At 40.0% G+C, this 18876-nt stretch overlaps 1 protein-coding gene across 4 annotated transcripts in view; it reads right to left on the minus strand.

The window, feature by feature from the left end:
- dclk1a (doublecortin-like kinase 1a) overlaps positions 1-18876 on the minus strand; it is a 53037-nt gene that overhangs the window by 24099 nt on the left and 10062 nt on the right. For all 4 annotated transcript variants that reach the window (XM_055017286.1, XM_023298504.3, XM_055017285.1 and 1 more), the window contains 2 exons: positions 8179-8278; positions 4341-4448 (listed from right to left, as the gene is read on the minus strand). In XM_055017286.1, coding sequence (XP_054873261.1) covers positions 4341-4448; positions 8179-8278 — 208 coding nt within the window. The remainder of the gene's footprint in view (positions 1-4340; positions 4449-8178; positions 8279-18876) is intronic.

Consider the following 18876-nt stretch of genomic DNA (forward strand, 5'->3'; position numbering starts at 1 on the left):
CTCATCCACACCATCCAAATGATGTGAGATTTATAAACCAGCTGGCTCTGACAGTACTGTTTAGGTGTGTCACATTTAGGTAGTGAATACATCTGATAACAAACATTTTAATATATATCCATCCATCTATCCATCAGCTGTACCGGCATTATCTTTTAGAACGTCAGCTGGGCGATGGAGCTGATGCCGGCTGACATTAGGTGAGAGATTGGGTACAACTCTGTATACTTACATTTATGATCAATTCAGAATTACCACTTACCGTGCATGGTGTTCTCTAAGAAAATCCACACAGACACAGTGAGAACATACAATCTGCACAAAGACAGGCCAAAAAAGCAATTTAGATCACTTCTGAAAGGTCTGTTTAACTTTTACAGTAAAAGAGTCTTTGTTTTGTTGTTAATCTGTGTCAAAAATCCACATTAAACCCACTTTTATTCAGTGCCACAGCAAAAAGAATCTTGCAACGTCAGTGAGTAGCTCGTATGCGATAAACATTACAATATTCCATCTAATTTCACAGTGTAACACCTTCTGAATGTGTCATTTGTGTTTGTATGAGTGTGCAAATGTCTCCCTGTCTGTCCCTGAACATGCACTTCTGCTCCACAGTGGCGTCTCAGCTGCAAACGCACACATTTGGGAGCAGCCAGACACATGGATGGACACCAGGTGGTTTGACAGCACGTGTTGTGTTGCATGCTCTCAGTCTCGCTATTTCACTATCGCAGAGAGAGTTCTCGCTTCATATCTGCTCTGCGCAGCTCCTTTGGTCCAGCTTATTAGATGCGATAAAGACTTCTTTTACATCCGTGTTGGCTGAATAGAAAATTAATATGGGACGTCAAGGCTGCTTTCAGAACTCCCAACGACCTGCACGAAGGTTAAAAAAAGAGTTCATTACTGTGTTCTGACAGTATGGGTGAGAAATTCTACAGCTCTAGTAGTGCTGGTATCTAAACATCTAGAAAAAGAGAGAGCTGTCTTGGCTGATGTCTCCACTTTTTAATTTCACTGTCAAGATCACAAATAGGGTTTCAACTGTGGGTGCAAAAAAAAAAAAAACCCCAACAGATGCAGCAATGAGACCACATTCCACAGTTACATAATGTTTGTTTGACAATGTCAACAATCATATCTCCTAACTGGGAATTTTACATCTGACATCAGAAAACTGCAGTCTTTAAAGACCAAAGACCACTAAAGGACTAAAAAATCAAGCATTCTTGAAGACAAATCAAATATGCATTCCAGATGAGGGTTCCTGCAGACTCAGGAACAGCAGATAACCATCCCTGTTAGATTCACTTGTTCAATTTAATATTTCCACATTTCAAGTAAATGTGTTGTTGATGTGGGAATCACATCGCTCCTGGTTTTGACCAAAACACATATTTTTACAAATTTTCTGGTTGTTGATTAACCCCCTAAAACCTCACCTCTGTGTATCGAAGTTAGACATTTAGAATTTTTTTTCCCATGAAAACAATCTCTTCCTGCCTTAAAATGGCTTAGATGTAATATTACACCATTGCTTCCTTCAGAATGTGCAAATCTATTAAGCAGTTATTTTCAAAACTGATTCATCTGCTGTTTTTCATTTACTAATTAGATGTTTTGTTCATAAACACTCCTGACATCCAAAGGTGACATCTTCAAATGAGTTTTTTTCTCTAACAGTCCAAAAACTAAAACACATTCAATATAAAATGACATAAAACAAAATAAAGGAGCAAATTCTTACTCTGAAGAAGAAACCACCAGCATTCTGTTATTTTTGATGGAGAAATTATAAATCAAAGTTATTTTTTCATTACAGCAATAGTCAGATGTGATACTGTGCTGAAACAGCCGCACTAGTTTTGGCAAAACACGTTTGTTATTCTTTCTCAAGCATTAAGTCTCAATACAGAGATTTATGTCAGTCAGTTTTTAATAAATTGTAAGTGAGCAGCAAGTGTAAATGTGAGGAACAGAAACTTCCTTTTAAAAGAACATAATACTGAAAAAGATGCTTGGGGTATTTTAGAAATGGAGTCATCATATAATTTTTACAGAATGCTGGTTTCAATCCATCTCTCCGCAGCTGAGCAGATGGTGGCAGTCAAGTTTTGTCTTTGTGATAAGTTAGTAAATAAGGATCGGAATCTGTTTCTCTTTCTCAATATAATTCTAACAAATACAGTATATACATATCTATATATATATATATATATATATATATATATATATATATATATATATATATATATATATATATATATATATATATATATATATATATATATTTACACAATATCAGTCAATATATTGATATCAACATTTTTTTCTCCCTGAAATCAGTATTGACCCCGAAAATCCAGTTTGAGCTGGACTCTACTCCTTGTCATATCAAATGATGCTGATACCACCTTAACATTTAAAATTACTTTATAAATCATTCTGTCTTTTCATTTTCATCGTGGTGAAGTGATGACATACTTACACATTTGCAACAGAACGGGCATTTCCATAAGGCATGTGGTACAAGCACACAGTATCAGCTGTTGTTGACTCTTATAATTGGACACATTTTCCTTAAGGGAAGAGAGCATGGTTTGCTTTTAATGTTAAAAAACAACAACCAGTCAGGTCAAATTGGGTCAAACAGCAGATCTGCAGTTAGATTTCATTTCCTGTTTCCGCTCCACTCTCAGCTCCTCTGTTACAAACTAACAATGTTTAGAGGAGTAAACACAGCACGGTGCAAAACAGCAGTCCGGGGAACATTTAATGATGTTAAGTAGCGGAAGCAGAAGCAGAGGGGGAACATTTCTTAGAAGTGAAAACGCCAGGATGGTCTGACTCAGGGTGCCGGCGAGGACCGAACGCCAGTCAGCTCAACTGCGGGCCATTTTGCAGGAAGTCACTGCCATATTTGGCCGTCACAAGCCATTGTGTCTGTAGCTACATGCTCCTGCTGTGCTATGTTTCCATAGCAACCAAGACGAGTCAGTCTCCCCTCCCTCCGTCTCTTGTTTTCTCTCTCTCACACACACACACACACTCAGACACACACATTAGTATACACCTTCATTCCAGACCTGCAGCAGCCAGCGAGATTAGATAGCGTATGACTCATTCTCATAACCTTTTCCCCAAAGTTTTCAAGCCATCAAGCACCCAGAACTTTCTCTTTTCACTCCAGCTGTTTCTATCACCGCTTCCTCGCTTCCAGAGCTCAATGCAATAACAAAAGAGCAAATGTAGGTTTGCAGTGTGCAATGCAATACAGCTGATTTGAAAATAGCCCCGATAATTTTTTAAAAAAATGTAAAAAGTGCATGTGTGCATGTGCTCAAGCAGCAGGTGGAACAAATTCTTTCGGGGGTAGTTTCTGTGTGTTGCATCACCCACTGAATCATCCCCAACCCAATAGGTCTCCGTGCCCTCAAATCACAAAATAATTACAGTGAGGAAGAAAAGCCAAGTGTGCCGTTGCATAACTAGGCGTTTTACACACAGCCAAAGCTCAAGTTGTGCAATCAGGAAAAGAATGACCTGATATTTGTTAAAGCTCTAAACTAATCACCAAGTCCTCGAGACAGACTGAATGTTTGGCACACACACAAACGCTGGTGCACTAATGAATAGCTGCATTCAGTTGTTCGAATTTATGCTCTTTTTTTGTGTGTGTGCACATCTTGTTTTGCTGCTGCCTCAAAAGGAGTTTCTGGCGTATTATCGGGCAACCAAACAATGGAGCAGGTAGCGGTGCAAGCTCTCATCATTTTATTACATTTTATTAGCATGTCAGGTGAAGAACGGCTTGTGGGGAGCTGCAGGATTGAGTCACCAGCCCCATTCCCTCTTCTTCCCCTCTCATCTTCACTCCCCCTCTTTTTTCCTTTTCTTTTTACCTCTTTTTTTCATCCCTGTTTGCATTTTTTTCTACTCCCTTGTGAAATCATTCTCATTTGAATTCATATTGTGCGTGCAACGAGACGTGGCTCACATTCCCGCATGCGCACACGCACACACACACACACACACGCGCACACACACACAGAGCCCCAGACACTCCGCAGAACTCTGATTTTCATTGCAGTGTTTATTCATACTGTGCTGCGACGCTGATTAAGTAATGGGCTAGAAAATACTAAGCAATCAGATGAGGAAGTATTAGGACACAAACAACTCCCAAACTCCCGGGTTTGAGATGCTGCACGCATTCTTCATGCATCAACACGCTCAATGATGACAGTGATGTCGGGCTAAACTCCATTAACAAGAGGACCAAAAGAAAAGGGGACAAGAAGAGGAATGAAAGTTTTCTCTCTTTTTTTTTTTGCTCTTACCAGATGCGGGGGACTTGCTGCGGCGTGATTGGATGACAGCCCTGGGGGAGCTTCGGTTGAGAGAGCCCGACATCTTCCCATAGGTTACTGACTTCATCGTACGGCACTCTGCAAACACAAAGACAAGACAGGTAGAGGTGTTAAGGGACTATTTGACAAAGAGGATAAACCCTGAGCCTATGGTGTTTGCATCTAGATCCAAACAAGGCAGCAACTGAAGAGTCACACATGGAGGAGGAGAAAATTGCTGCACTTTCTGTTTGCACACACAAAAACAAGTGAATATTAGGTGTGACACTAAAAAATGACATTGTGCTTTGTGGCATACCTATATGAAAGATTTAACACAATAGTTACGCATTTTTGAGACAGCTCTGTTAGACTGAAATTCAAATTTTATGGATTTCAAGCCAGCTATTGTTTTAATTCTTCTTCTTTTTTTTTTATTGACTTTGACCTTTAGCCAGGCAAGAAAACACCAAAGTACTGATGTATCAACACAGCTGTAATTGGTTTTACCTTCAGGTCCCCTGCAAAAATGAGTCCTGACCTTCACTGGGCTCGCTTTCCAGACGCAATTATTGTGGTGTTTTGGGAGTGACAACTATGACTCACGGAGGTCTGGTATTTTCCAGACACACACAGTGCTGATAAATGAGCCATGTGATAGCACTCAAACACCCTCCCTGCTTGCTTCATCCCCAAAACTTTTCTCCTCTCCTGTTCATTAACCCAGCCCCATTGCAGCTCATTACTATTCGAGACCAGTGGGAAGGGGGAATTGTACAGCCTGGCATATGTGCTCCGTCTTTGTCTGCATGCGTATGTGTGTATATACATGAGAGCTATTTTGCCATCTTGCTTGTGTGGCAATAGCTGTGGCCCAGTGATTAATGCACAATGCAGAGTGTTAACATGATGACAGTGTGCCAGAGCCGAGGCAGAAGTGATAATTATAGTGATGCTAAGAGGAGGCGAAGTTGTCTGCAGCTCCTGACTCTGAATCTGTCGCACTGTATGTTTCATTTGTCGCTCTGCGCCGCTGTCTATTTCTGCTTCTTGCTCTCCGTCTGCAATGAGGAGGTGTCAAATTATACTCTCTGTCTTCTGGGACAGAACAAGCATTACAGACATGTGTGGGTTTTTTTAATCATTTGTGTAGGGGACAAACTGTTCACACAGCCTCACACATTACTGTACTTCCAAGTTAGGGATTAAACTCTAGTCACCCACAGAGTCAAGCATGAACCTAAGGGTTAGGGTGAAGTTTTTAGTGAAGGTTGGGTTTATGGGCGGGGTGCAATATATGGAGGTTATAACTGACATAAGAGAAGCCACCAATGAATTAAGCCTATAAAACACCCTCAGTATAGCAAAAACAAATCGCATTAAAATCCTAAGAGCTTCACCAGAATGCTATTGGACTTCTCTTTTTCGTTCTTGAAGACATTTCACCTCTAATCCAGCAGGCTTCTTCACTTCTGACTGACTGATGGGAAGCCTTGGGTTGTTAATGGGCCTTTAGAAATGTGATTTGGGAGTGACAATATGGCTGAGACTTCCCATCAGTCAGCTAGAAGTGAGGAAGCCACTTGAACAAGAGGTGAAGCATCTGATAACAGAAGTCCAGTTGACTTCTACTCAAACTTTTAGGATTTCCATGATCTGGATGACTGAGAATCTACACAAACACATTTTAAAATCTCTCTCTGGTCATTGATTTAATCCCAAAAGGCTCATCTTTCTATATCAAATGTACAAACTTTAGAAGTTCCTGTCTATTTTAAATGACCTAGATGTAACCCTAAAACAGATGTGGGAATCAACATAGTTCATGCACTTACTATTGTCCACTCATGGCAGCTTGAGATCACAAGCTGAATATGACTGCACAATGGCAAGTTGTATGTATATTATATTGGAGTAAATCAGATGTTTGAGAGAGAAACTGATTTTGAAGAAGAATGATGTAAAAGAGGCCCAGTTTGCAAGTTGACCGGATTGATTCTTTTGGTTTGTTCCATATGAACACCAAGAAGTCAGAATCCATGTTTTGAGACTTTTCGTTATTTAAAGAGGAAATGTTTAGCCATGGCATTAACTGCTCATTTAGCTTCTTTTAGCATGTACAAAACACCATATGGACGTATTAAAACATAAAATACTTGATTTTCACTGGAGGGGGTCTGTTGAAAAAATGCTTAGAGACTTTTATGTATCTGTCTGGTCTCAAATTCATTCTATAGTATGGAAACAACCCAACATGCAGACTATATAAGGCGACAAGAAGTACAAGAAGTCTTGCAACAGATGGCCTGGCCCCCACAGAGCGCTGATCTCAACATCACTGAGTCAGTCAGGGATTACAGAAGCAACTGAAACAGCCTGAAGAACTCTGGCAAGTTCTTCAAGATGTTCGGAACAAGTATCTTACATAACAAGTACCTGTAACTACCTGAAATTGGAGCTGTTACAACAGCAATGGACCACAATGAATTTTGGGAAACCATAAAAGATACTATCCGTCCAAATGCGGGAAAAAAATAGTGGTTAATTTGGAGGAGCCTTAGAGGTGCGACAGACCTTGTCAACCAGTTATGATGTACTCAGACTCTGAATGCAGCGAGAAAAAAAGCCCCACAAAGTAAACACGGACGTTAACAGCAGGGAAAAACAGTGTTTGCTGTACTGCTTAGTGTGCTTGTGTTCACACATACAGTTGCTGCAGACATGGACAGATAATGAAATTGCTTCTTGCCTGTAGGTGGTTAGTGCAAGAATTTGCTTATAGAAACAATCATCAGTAATTAATGAAAATCCTCTTGGAAACATGATGGAAACCTGGTCTTATAAGATCTGTTGCACGTGGGAGGTGGTTGTGTGATCAAGAGAGAAGACAGTTGCCTAAGGAAGAATGGCTCATGGAAGTAGCTAGGTTTTATGTTTCACAAATGAAAGGAGAGAAGTGGGGTAGAGAGGGAGGAAGTAAAAAAGCGAAAGAGAGACAAAAGGGGGAAGGGGGTGGAGGTTGCGCAACCCAGGTGGGATGGATATTATTTAATGGATGAAGAGATACTGGGGAAACAAATGAAATGAATAAACCTTGGAACAAAAGCCGGCGCACACTCATTCATGTAGGAGACAGGAAGGGAGACGAGAGGGTAAGAATACAGATGAGCGCTAAATGGCAGCAGTCTGCAGAAAGGAGGGGAGAGAGTTAGAGGGAGAGAGAGACAGGCAGGCAAACACAGATGGGTGAAGTGAGGACAGAACGTTGTCCTCAGCAGACCGCGGTGGAGAGGAGGAGGAGGAACAATGGCACAATAGGTGAGATGATGGCTGAAGTGCAGTGGACCCTTTCATCCAAGAGCAGAGAGGAGGAGAGAGGAGAGAGGAGGAGACGGAGGAGCATGAACTCGACAGCCTACACAGTCCTCTGAAGCAGGAAGATGTAGCAGAAACAGAAAAGACAAGGGGCACTGATGAAATATTGATTAAATACCAACATAAAAACAAACCAAACACAGCAGATAAAGTGAAAAAAACAGACCCATTGTTATTGGTGTTTCCCATTATGAGTGCATTTACGGTGGCATGTCTTCTCCATGTAAAACTAGCAATTTCAATCTAAGTATTGACATGTTTTTTCGACGTATTGACAGCAGAATAATGGATAACAACACCTATTTTGCGACGACAGGGTTATTGCACACTAAAAATGCTACTTGTAAACACTCAGAAAACACTGAAAAGATGGAAAGCAAGTACATAAGAAGGGAGCATAGTCACACGTGAAATGTCAGCTTGTAAATGTCAGACAAACTAACAGCGGCCTCACCACTTTCATCCAGCATCAAGTCATCTTGGTAGCGGAACTTCTCCGGTCCACAAGCCACGAAAATATCCTCGTCGCCGAAGAAGTCTTGCAGACACGACACCTGAGGGGGAAAAAACAGACACATGCATGTGAGTTCAATTATTATTGTTCAGCTTCATGCTTCTCACACAGATACAGACATTTAGCTGCCAGGAGCAGTGACTGCTCTCTACTGTCACTTTGCCAGGGCAGAGTGGCAGCTCTGCCGTTTGTTGAGGTTCTCACAACAGCAATTTACCCGGCAGGTCTGCAAATGCTGAAAATGACAACTCCCCAGTCATGTAGTCTAGTTTGTATACGTCTGCTGATACTGTGTGCACATATACACTGCAGCTATAAAAGCTACTCACATGCTTTACAAACTGACTTCGCTCCCTGTGTTCAGGTGAAACAAAGAGCCCCAGGTGACTGATAATGATCATGGGAGGTGTCTATTTGTGCATGCTTGGGTTATTAATTTATTTATCTTTTCCCATGAATGCTCATTGTCTGTGCACAAGTCCCGAAGGTGCAGCGCTTTTTGCATTTAATGACTTATCAGTGTCAGTAATGAGACCTCGCTGACTCACTAATTTGCTGATGCACAGCAGCATAGGACATTTAGAGAAGAACGTTCTGTTCCCTGAAAACTAGAATACTCTAAATGGTAATGAATAACAAGGAGAAGAACCTAAGACTAGATAGATAAATGGAGTATATATATGATCTAGACCAGGAGCGTCAAACATGCAGTCCAATCCGGCCCACAGGACGACTTTGTATAGTGTAAAAATTATACAGAAGATATTAAGTGCAAATTGTCAATTTGTAAAACTGTAAATTTAAAATAATGTCTAGACCATGATAAGTTGTTTTGATCATAAAGTAAAATACTAGATTGCTCATTGTTCTTTTGTTGTCTATTTTTTGTCTGACTTTTGTTGTTTGTCTCACGTTTTTGTTTCTCGCTTTTATCTTATTGAGTTTCTTTTTTGTCTCGCTTGTGTTTTTTGTCTTATTTTTGTCATTTTGTGTTTTACTATATTTGTTGTTTTGTGTAGTGCTTTTGTCGTTTTGTTTTTTATGTCTCTCTTGTTTTGTTTGTCTTTTTTTTCTCACTTTTGCCGTTTTTTGTCTTGTTTGTGTCCATTTTTTGTCCCTTTGTAACTTTTTTGTCTAATTTCTTGTCTTTTTTGTTTTATTACGTGTCTCATTTTTGTCATTTTGTGTCTCGTTTTTGTAATATTTTGTCTTGTTTTTTGTCATTTTTTGTCGTTTATATCATAAAGTAAAATACTATATCATTCAGTTCCAGATACCTGTGACTACATGTTTTGTGCCTTTGTAGATCCACTCTGATCCATACGTTGTAATGTGTAAATGATAAACTGAGGCATAATGTTGTTGAAATTGAATTAGTTTTTCTGAAGAAATTTCAGGTTGTACATAGTGTACAAGATAATTCCTTAAATGTGTTTTTTTTTTGCATTAAAATAATAAAAAATTTGGAGCTGTCATTATTTATAGGTTATTATGCTGTGATTTTACTGGTCTGGCCCACGTGAGATCAAACTGGGATGTATGTGGCCCTTGAACTAAAGCAAGTTTGACACCTATAATCTAGACAGATTAAACACCTTCTTCAGTTATTGATTTGACCTCTAAAAACTCGTCTTGGTGCATCAGAGTTACAGTACATATTTAAAAGATTTTTCTACGGAAATAATCCCTTTCTTCCTTCACATGGCTTAGATGCAACTCTACAGCATTACTTTCTCTAGAATGTGCAGATCTATGAAGTCTACACCTCACACTCGACCAACTCACAGCAGATGGAGCTTTAGCAACAGTACTCCACGCTGCACAATGGCAAGTTGTAATGCTGGAGTAACTCAGCCACACATGTTCAAACCAGAAACAGACTCTCAAGAAGGATAATGATACAGAAAGTTCCAGTCTGCAAGCTGACAGGATTGCAAACCTCAGATTCTGTGTTTTTCAAGATGGAAATGCTCAGTCATGGAATAAACCGCATATTTCGCTCATGATCTGTGTTCTAGTATATAAAAAAACACCTTACGGACATGTTGTTAATGTAAAAAGGAGCTTGTTTTTAACCAGACCTGTTTTTTTAAAAACAGCTGGAATTAACATTAGAGAGTAAATTAGATTTTAAAAAAGAGATTACTGTGGAGTAAGTACAGAGACAGACTAAGACTGACTCACAGAAAAACAAGAGTCTTTTTGAATCACTGTCATTCTGTGACAGACTCCGTACTGTGCAGTTAATACCAAACTCACTGCAACATGCTGACAGGCATAGATTAGAAAACACGAGGTCACAACACAACAGCTACTGGATCAGCAAGAGAGGAAAAAGGGCCTGTAGAATATATATGATGTATAGATCACTATTATTCACAAATCTTTAGCCCAAGCTTTTATAACATCTATTGTTCCTGCACAAGACAGGTGTTTTTGTGGCTTTTTAATCTACAAGCTCATTCTGCTAGTGAGAAAAAAAAAACACCCTGCATTGAGGTGTTTATTGTTACAAATAGGCTGAGAAACATGCCGCTGTTCATTATTTTCTATTTGATTTAGACGACAGCTAATTCCATATCTGATCTAAACTCTGTATGATTTACTCAAATAACTTTAATTACACCCCACAGGCCAAACCATCACATTTCAATCCCAAGCCATCAATATTCCAAATTATGTTTCACGATAGGCAACAGTACAGTCAGGGAGGGATTTAGGGGGAAGACAATAGCTCATTCATCCACGATGACAAGTCCCCCACCAAAAAACCTATTAGGGAGCTATTACAGTTTGGGCTGCATGCATGTCGAACACTGCCTGGAGTTAACACATAAACACAAAGCTCGCCTTATTGCATTTTCATGGCAATTAGCATCCAAGAATCCATTTAGATTCCTATTAGCCACTGATCAACAGCCCAAAAGAAAGTCACAGCTGACATAACAGCCTTATCAACAGAACAGCAAATAAACAGCGAAGAGGCCATTCTGTGTGTGTGTGTGTGTGTGTGTGTGTGTGTGTGTGTGTGTGTGTGTGTGTGTGTGTGTGTGTGTGTGTGTGTGTGTGTGTGTTGTCTCGCTTTACCCCCCACAGACTCTAAATGAGCCAACAGGGACACCAAAAACAAGTTTAATCTCAGACACAGACTCTCCGTGGACTGTGGATCGCTTTCATTTAACTTTTCAAATCAAGGCTTGGCGTCTGTGTGTGTTTCAGTGTGTGTGTGTCTGCATACGTTCAGTCACACATCACAATAAGACACACGTTTCTGCAAAGGGACTCACGGATACTGCGTGTGTGTATGTGTGTGAGGAAATTACATTATTCTTGTTTCATAACAGAGTCCATATTGCTTTGTTCCCTGATATCCCCTGATAGCGCCGGTGATTATTTCAGCGGCGAGCAGCTCGACTTCCTAACAAGGTGGCTGTGATACAGACGCTGGTGCTGTTAACGTTTCCCCAGTGAGTCAGCGCTGATGGGAAGCCTTGGCTATTTCTACCTCTAACAGCACTGCTTTTTAAAATTCATGCATTTTAACATTATTGTTTATTTTTACATCAGTTTCATATTGCCTGGTGTTGCATACAGCATCTGTTGCACACTTAGCTTCATAATTACTGTTGTTAGTTGTTTTTAGATTAGCCAGTATTTGTTGTCTTATGTAATATAACACACAAGGCTTTCTTGCATTAATCCAGGAAATTTGAATACTTTGGTTCTGGGAAATCGTGATGAACATGGCACATTACTTTTAGACATTTTAAAATCTAAACAATAAGCAGAATATCAATCCTCTGAACTGTAAACCCAATGAGCAGGTTTCAAAGACAAGTTATCATTAAAAATCAGCAAAATTGCACCATTTATCAGAGCCCGAAACTGTGAAAACAAAGAGAATCGTTGAATTTCCCACTTTCTGACGCTCTTTGAACTAATCATGTGTGATTCGCAGTTCCATCAGGAACAATTATTCAGTCTCAGGTTAAAATCGTGATATTTCATCAAAATAACTTTTATGTACATGACTCACAGAAAAATTCCAAAAATAAACTGTTTTCAGTAATTAGATTCTGTGAACAACAAAAAATTCTGCACTCCTTGACATGCGTTTCATAGAAAGGAATTCAGCTTCAAGTTTTTGTCATTCTAACTTTGTTATACAGCATGAAAGACATTTTATAGTTCTCTCTACCTCTAGGTATGGTTATACTGTTTCCATAGAGGTGCAGGACTTGCAGTAAAAAAGGAACCCACAGAGAATGAGTTTAAAAACGCCCAGAAACTGCTTTGAGTTCAGAGGATTAATCAGTATTTGAAATAATGGTCAATTGGAGCTGTTGTGCAAGCCCAGGTTATGTTGCTACCTACTGAGCTATGATGGTTGCTCAGGCGATTGATTAATTGAACAGGGAATGAGCTGACTATTCTTTAGAAAATCAATAAGTGGTGTGCTTACTTTTTAACTAAAATGTCATACCTCTGGTTTTTGTTTTGGTAAAGTACATGGTAAAGTAAATATAGTTGCACTTTGAATTACTGATAAGGAAAAATCCAAGCAAATCATCTGCAGATTATTTAATAATGGCAATAATGATCAGCTGTGGTCCTAACTACTTGTTTTGTTACTGCGATATGAAGGCTTGATTCATAATAACACAGGAAAGGACAAAAACAAGCTGTTGCACTATGTTTTCCTGTGAAATGAAGTAAACGCAGAGTTCAAACTGTCACCATTTCAAAATGCTCATGCGTAGAGCACATACATGTGACCGTACACAGTGTGAACCACCACATGTGGCTCTTCCTCCACATCAAAGCTCTTGGATTTTCTTCATCACCGTACGCTGACCTTCATCACGGGTGATGAAACACCTCATTCATCAATTAAAAAGTGGAGGTGGTTCTCTTCAGCTGATATTTATTAACTAGTGGGAAAAAACTGCCAAACAATCTTTGTTCTTTCATTACATCTACATCCAAATACAGCAACAGGACATGTTAACATTGGTCACATAGAACTTAGAAAAGCTGATTTTAAATACTACACTCATGATGTTAACAGATTACACTGTTAATTGTCTTAACGAGAAATGACTGTTTTGTGTATGTGAGCTGTGTGTTTTTCTGAACACTTAGGTTGTTAAATTAACATACTGAGGTATTTTTTTTTTTAGGGAAAAAAGCAACTGATTAATATTTCAGTGTTCTTCCTTTCAATGGAATACCAGTAAATTTAGAATGATATAAAACAGAGATGAGAAAAAATCCTTCTACAGGCTACAAATGCCAGATCTGTAGCATTTTCCTTGAAATATTAACTGGTTTTCTGATCGAAACATTCAGAGTTTTTTCTGAAAATGTTATTCTTTTGTCATACCTTCGAGTGTAATTCACCAGTTTTGAGCTTGCATACTGTTGAAAGCTTATGCTTTTAAGTTGCCCGACAGTCATCTCGCAGATAATTTTGTCCCTGTCAGAATGGATTTTTGCTGGATGGTAGCAGAGGAAAGTATATTTGCTGCTATGAGTCAGTCTGACCACATCCTTGAGCCAGAGCTGCTGCTGTTGCTGTTAGAATGAGGGTGTTGAGGGTGGTCATGCTGAGATAGAAACGATAGCACACTTGAAAAGCTGGAAAAACAAAAGGGAAAGATAGCATGCAACAGTTCGACAAGGACAGGAAGAAGAATTAGGAAAGAGAAGAATGGGAAGCAGGGACAGTCTTGATGTAGGGCAGCCTCTGAGGGCACCTTTAAGCTGAAGAACGACACACAAACACACACTGTACACCGAGCAGGGCGTGAAAAAGTGTGGTTGCCATGGTGATGATGCCCTCTAGGCATTGGTGCATGGCTGGTGCGTGCCACCAACTGCACAATGTGCTCAAAGTGATGAGTGCTCCATCATTCATATTTCATCTACTATGAGCCTGATACTCTACAGAACTGTGCCATTCACACAATCCACACACAGACACGCACCAGAGGCACATGGCCTGCTTAGTACTGAACCACTCCTGCAGTGTCTCTTGTTAAAAAATGACAGTGCTGACGAGAAGGCCTTTCCTGAAAGACAGACTAATGAATGATGGGAAGGAGAAAGAGAAGCATCAAACGAAAACAGTCAGAGATTAAACCAAATTGCCAAATCCCCGGCGTTAGAGAGGAAGCAAACAGACAGAGGGAAAAGAGCAACAGAGGAGGAGATCTATTCCTGACTGCTGCTCGGAGCTCTTCTCTGAGCCCAATGACAAAACAAGCTGCTTTGATGTCTCTGGTGCTCCCTTCTCTCAGAGAACCAGTGCGGTTATACAACATCCAGCATTGCTAGAACAAGGGCAGGAAGAAACAAACAGAGAGACAGAGGCACTAAAACAAGCTGATGAGAGACGAGCAGAGGAGCGTGCAGATTGGTAATTTCATAACCCTGCCGTCAACTCTCAACTCAACCTCTTTATTAAAGTGAGAAAATGGGCTCGAAGGCTGGGTCACGAGGATCGGAGCAATTTAAATGGGATCATTACATTTCCATAATCAATTTATTCATGTATTAATTTTAAATCAAGACTGCAGTGGCGAGGCAGAAGGTTAACAGGTTTACGTATTGCGTGTCGGACCTCACATGTCTGACAAAACCACCAATCTCCTTCCTTAACTGGTCACTTCCACCATGACTGTCAGGATAGATTTATCATTGTACTACACATTTTAAAAGGGGGACATGATATTCATTTGATATTTAACCATATCTGTAAGTTAAAACAACAGAGATGCAGAAAGATGCTTGTACAATAAGACAAGTTTGACCCCTTTAAAAAAAATACAATCATCATCTCCTCCTGGAAATGCCTTATGCAACAAATAAGAAATCACTGTGGATGCTTTTCAGCAAACTCTTTTATGTTCTCACAGCGCCACCTAGTGTACAATCACCACATATCTACTAGGGAGTCAGTGCTTCTCTCTCCTGTATTTGCTCTCCTTTTCTTTAACTTTCCCTTTGAGTATAAATACACACATTTGGGAATCTTGGCATTTTTGCTCAGACATGGTGCTGCGGAAAATTTACCTTTGTAGAAAATTACTGCAAAGGTGGATCCCAAACCGAAGCAGGGAAATATCGGACGCCACATGGTGGTGCTGTTTAATAACCACAAGTCAGACCACACAACAAAAATTCAACTACAGCTCCAGCAGAGACGCAGCATGACAGACAGGTTATTGAGATTCTCTGATTGTTGATGGAGGCAGTGTCAAAAGTAAACACGCAATTTGGTTTCAAAATTATGCAGACACACAAATCACTTGGGGGGATCGAAGAGAAAGCAAGGAAGAGGCAACAAAGGAAGAATTTTTCAGTTAAATGAAAGCAGGCAAAGCAATTTTCTACAGCGTCGAAGCTCAAACAGAAATTCAAAGGAAATTAAGCCCACATGTGGTTTTCAGTGACTAAGCAGAACAGATGAGATCATTTTAAATCTAAATCTCTGTAGATTAAGTGAATGACACAGTATCTTATCTGACCTTTTATGAGAGCAAACAAATCACAAAGGAGTATATGTATATACAATCCTGATGCTGATTTTATGCAGACTTCAGAGCAAAATCGTTGTTTTTTTCTGTGTCTGTGTGGTTGACATCAGCAGCTCCTGTGAATCGGCTGCTGGGGACAAATGGCCAGTGACAACACTTCACACTCTGCTCATTTAGATCAGCTATTTCTGTCTCGCTGTCAGATTCCAGGTCTACTTGATGATTCATCTGGCAGCTCCTCATTTTTTAGCTGGAGTTTCTGACAGGCTCTCAAAGGCAGCTGAAGTGTAACTGAGGACACATGCAAGTGTGTTTACGTCCAGAGAAGAAGCAATACTCAGTACAAAGGAACTGATTAATCAATTAGTGGATCAGGAGAAAATTAATAATTGCTGTTTAACTCAGTTATTAATAAAAGATTTTTCAAATGTTTTGTATTTTGTTGGTTTTAGGGTTTGCGCTGCTGGAAAGTAAACATGTCAGCATGGGCTCTGGGAATTGGGGATTTCTTACAACTTTCTGACATTTTATAGATCAAACAAGCTATAAAGTAATAGAAAAATATATATATGATACATCATTAATGAAGATTGATGCCTACTTAGAGTGCAACAGCTTAACGAAACTCATGTCTGCATATTTTTTATGTAAATTCAGAGGCATTTCTCAGACAGACGGCTCACAAAGCCCCCCGAAAAATTTATGAAGACTCAACCGCTAATCTACCATAGACTCCCAGCAGCTAGACTGAGGACATGGTGAGGTCAACATAATCCAGCCCACAGAGAGACCACGTTTCAGAGGGACGAGGATTCACTGCTCTGCCAGAGCAGCTTAGCCCAGTGGAGCTGTCCGCGGTGCTGAATCCACTGCAGCGAGCCGTCAGGCCCTGAAAGGCTGCTCTGGAAAACCTCCAAAAGAGAGACTGAAGAGGCAGACAGGCAGACGGATGGATGGACAGACGGATACTGGAAAACAGCCGGACTGACAGTGCAACAGATGGATGTACTGACACAAACAAAGAGAGACAGAAAACAGAAAGGGCAAAGCGTTTGTTGCGAGTAGCATCTGATGTGAAGGAATGAAAGGAGCAAAGGAGTGAAAAATATGATATTGACTGACAACGCTTCAATATTTGAACAGCAGCATGTCGAGGCAGTAACAGATCTAAAGGTGGGATCATAAGTGGCATATGTTGGGACATTTAGGAAGATATCTGAGTTTAAATTAGCGTTATTCTATTGAAATGAGCAGTTTGTCTACATTTAGTGGTCATTGATGTACTGTATGTTTTCTGCGTGTTCCTGACATAATATTTCTTTAAGAAGGCAGAAATGAATCAGATTACAATATGGTACTCGATCGGTACACTCCTAAAGTGCTTTATATTACAACATGTGCTGTACATCTTCATATAGAGCATATTAAACTATCTGCAGAAAAGGTTCCCACTCTCAAAATGAAACAGCCAAAACACATTTCCTTATTCTCCAGTGGACTTTAAATCATCTCCTGATCTCCTCTTACACCCAAAGCAGACACAGGAACTAGCAAGCAAAGAGCCACAGCCCCTGACAGGAGGAAAGGTAGACAGAAATTAATCTGAAAGAGGCATGAGAGGAGGATAAAACCATCTGCCCCCCTGAGGGAGAATTCACACCCCACATGACCCCCCACTGCCTCAATCAGCACAGTGCAAGCAGCCCCGATTCATCTGAGAGCCGACAGAGGATGAGAAATGACGGAGAAGGGCAGGAAATTAAGTCAGAAAGAGAGAGAGAAAAAAACGAAGAAAGAAAAAGAGAGCAGCGGTGACGCGAGGCCAATTAGCTGTGCAGCGGGCTGAGTTGGCACTGGTGTTACTGCATTCACCTCAAAGAAGTGCAGCAGACTGCCTGCCTGTTCTGTTGCATAACAGCTTATGTAACAGCTTCTGCTCTCCATAGGGGGAAACCAAACTTTCTCATGAAGCTATATATGTGTTTCTTTGTAAATGTGACAGCCGTTTCCAGTCTTTCCTGTGTCAAAATCCAACTTTTTAGTCATGACACAAATAAAAACTAAGGAATTACGCAATTCTGTTTCCCAAAGGACACAACATGACATCAGCTTCAACTTCTCTTTCTGCTTCCATCTATCCGTCTCTCTTGTCTTTTATAAGGTCCCCTGACTTTTACCTCACCTGTCTTGTCATCCTCATTATCTGACTTATGTCGCCCTGTTTTGCTTTTACTCAACTTCCTCCCTCTGCTACAACTCAAACAGTTCATTCCTTCACTGATCTTCCTCCATGTTTAGCTCCCTCATTGATCTCCTTTCTCCTCCTCCAAGCTTAAATCCATTTTTGAGAACGAATGTGCATGTATGAACACGTGTGTGCGGACAGAAATGCTTTGAATGTGCTGAATTAATGAGCTAGAGCATGAGTGAATGAACGCCCTGGTTGATTCCAGGATCTATTAAACAGGCAGTGAGGAGGAACAAGTAACAGACATAAGGGAGTGAGTGAGTTTCTTTTGTTTGTTAGTTTCTAGAGAATCAGGGCTGCAACTAAATACTCGTTTCATGGCTGATCAGTAATCAGTTTATTTTCTTCATTAAATAGTTAATCATTTGGTCTAATAAATGTCACAAAGTTGTCATTTTAATTTCTCTGACCTTTTAAAATGTCTTGTTTTCTCCAACAAACAATCCAGAATCTAAACATATTAAGTTTGATATCATAGAGGAGAAAAACAGCAAACATTCACATTTAAAGGCTGCCTCTGGTGAAGGTTTTAACTTTGTTAACATGCCTATATGGTGGTTTTATATACTAGAAGATGCATCTTGAGTGAAATAAGCCGTCAACACCTTGACCGAGCATTTATGCCTTGAAACTGCAGCGCTCTGATGACAGATCTTACGGTTTTATACACAACAAACTTAAGGAACTAATCCTATTCAGTTTGCAGGGTGGAACTTTATGTAGAGTTACATATAAGACATTTTAAGGCAGGAAATAACACTTTCATAGAAAACATTTCTACTTATACAACTTTAATGCATAGAGATGAGTTTTAAGGGGAATTTGATCAATGACCAAATGGAAGTTTAGAAG

The sequence above is a fragment of the Amphiprion ocellaris genome, chromosome 14 (genome assembly GCF_022539595.1).
Source record: "Amphiprion ocellaris isolate individual 3 ecotype Okinawa chromosome 14, ASM2253959v1, whole genome shotgun sequence".
In the NCBI taxonomy this organism is placed as follows: Eukaryota; Metazoa; Chordata; class Actinopteri; family Pomacentridae; genus Amphiprion; species Amphiprion ocellaris.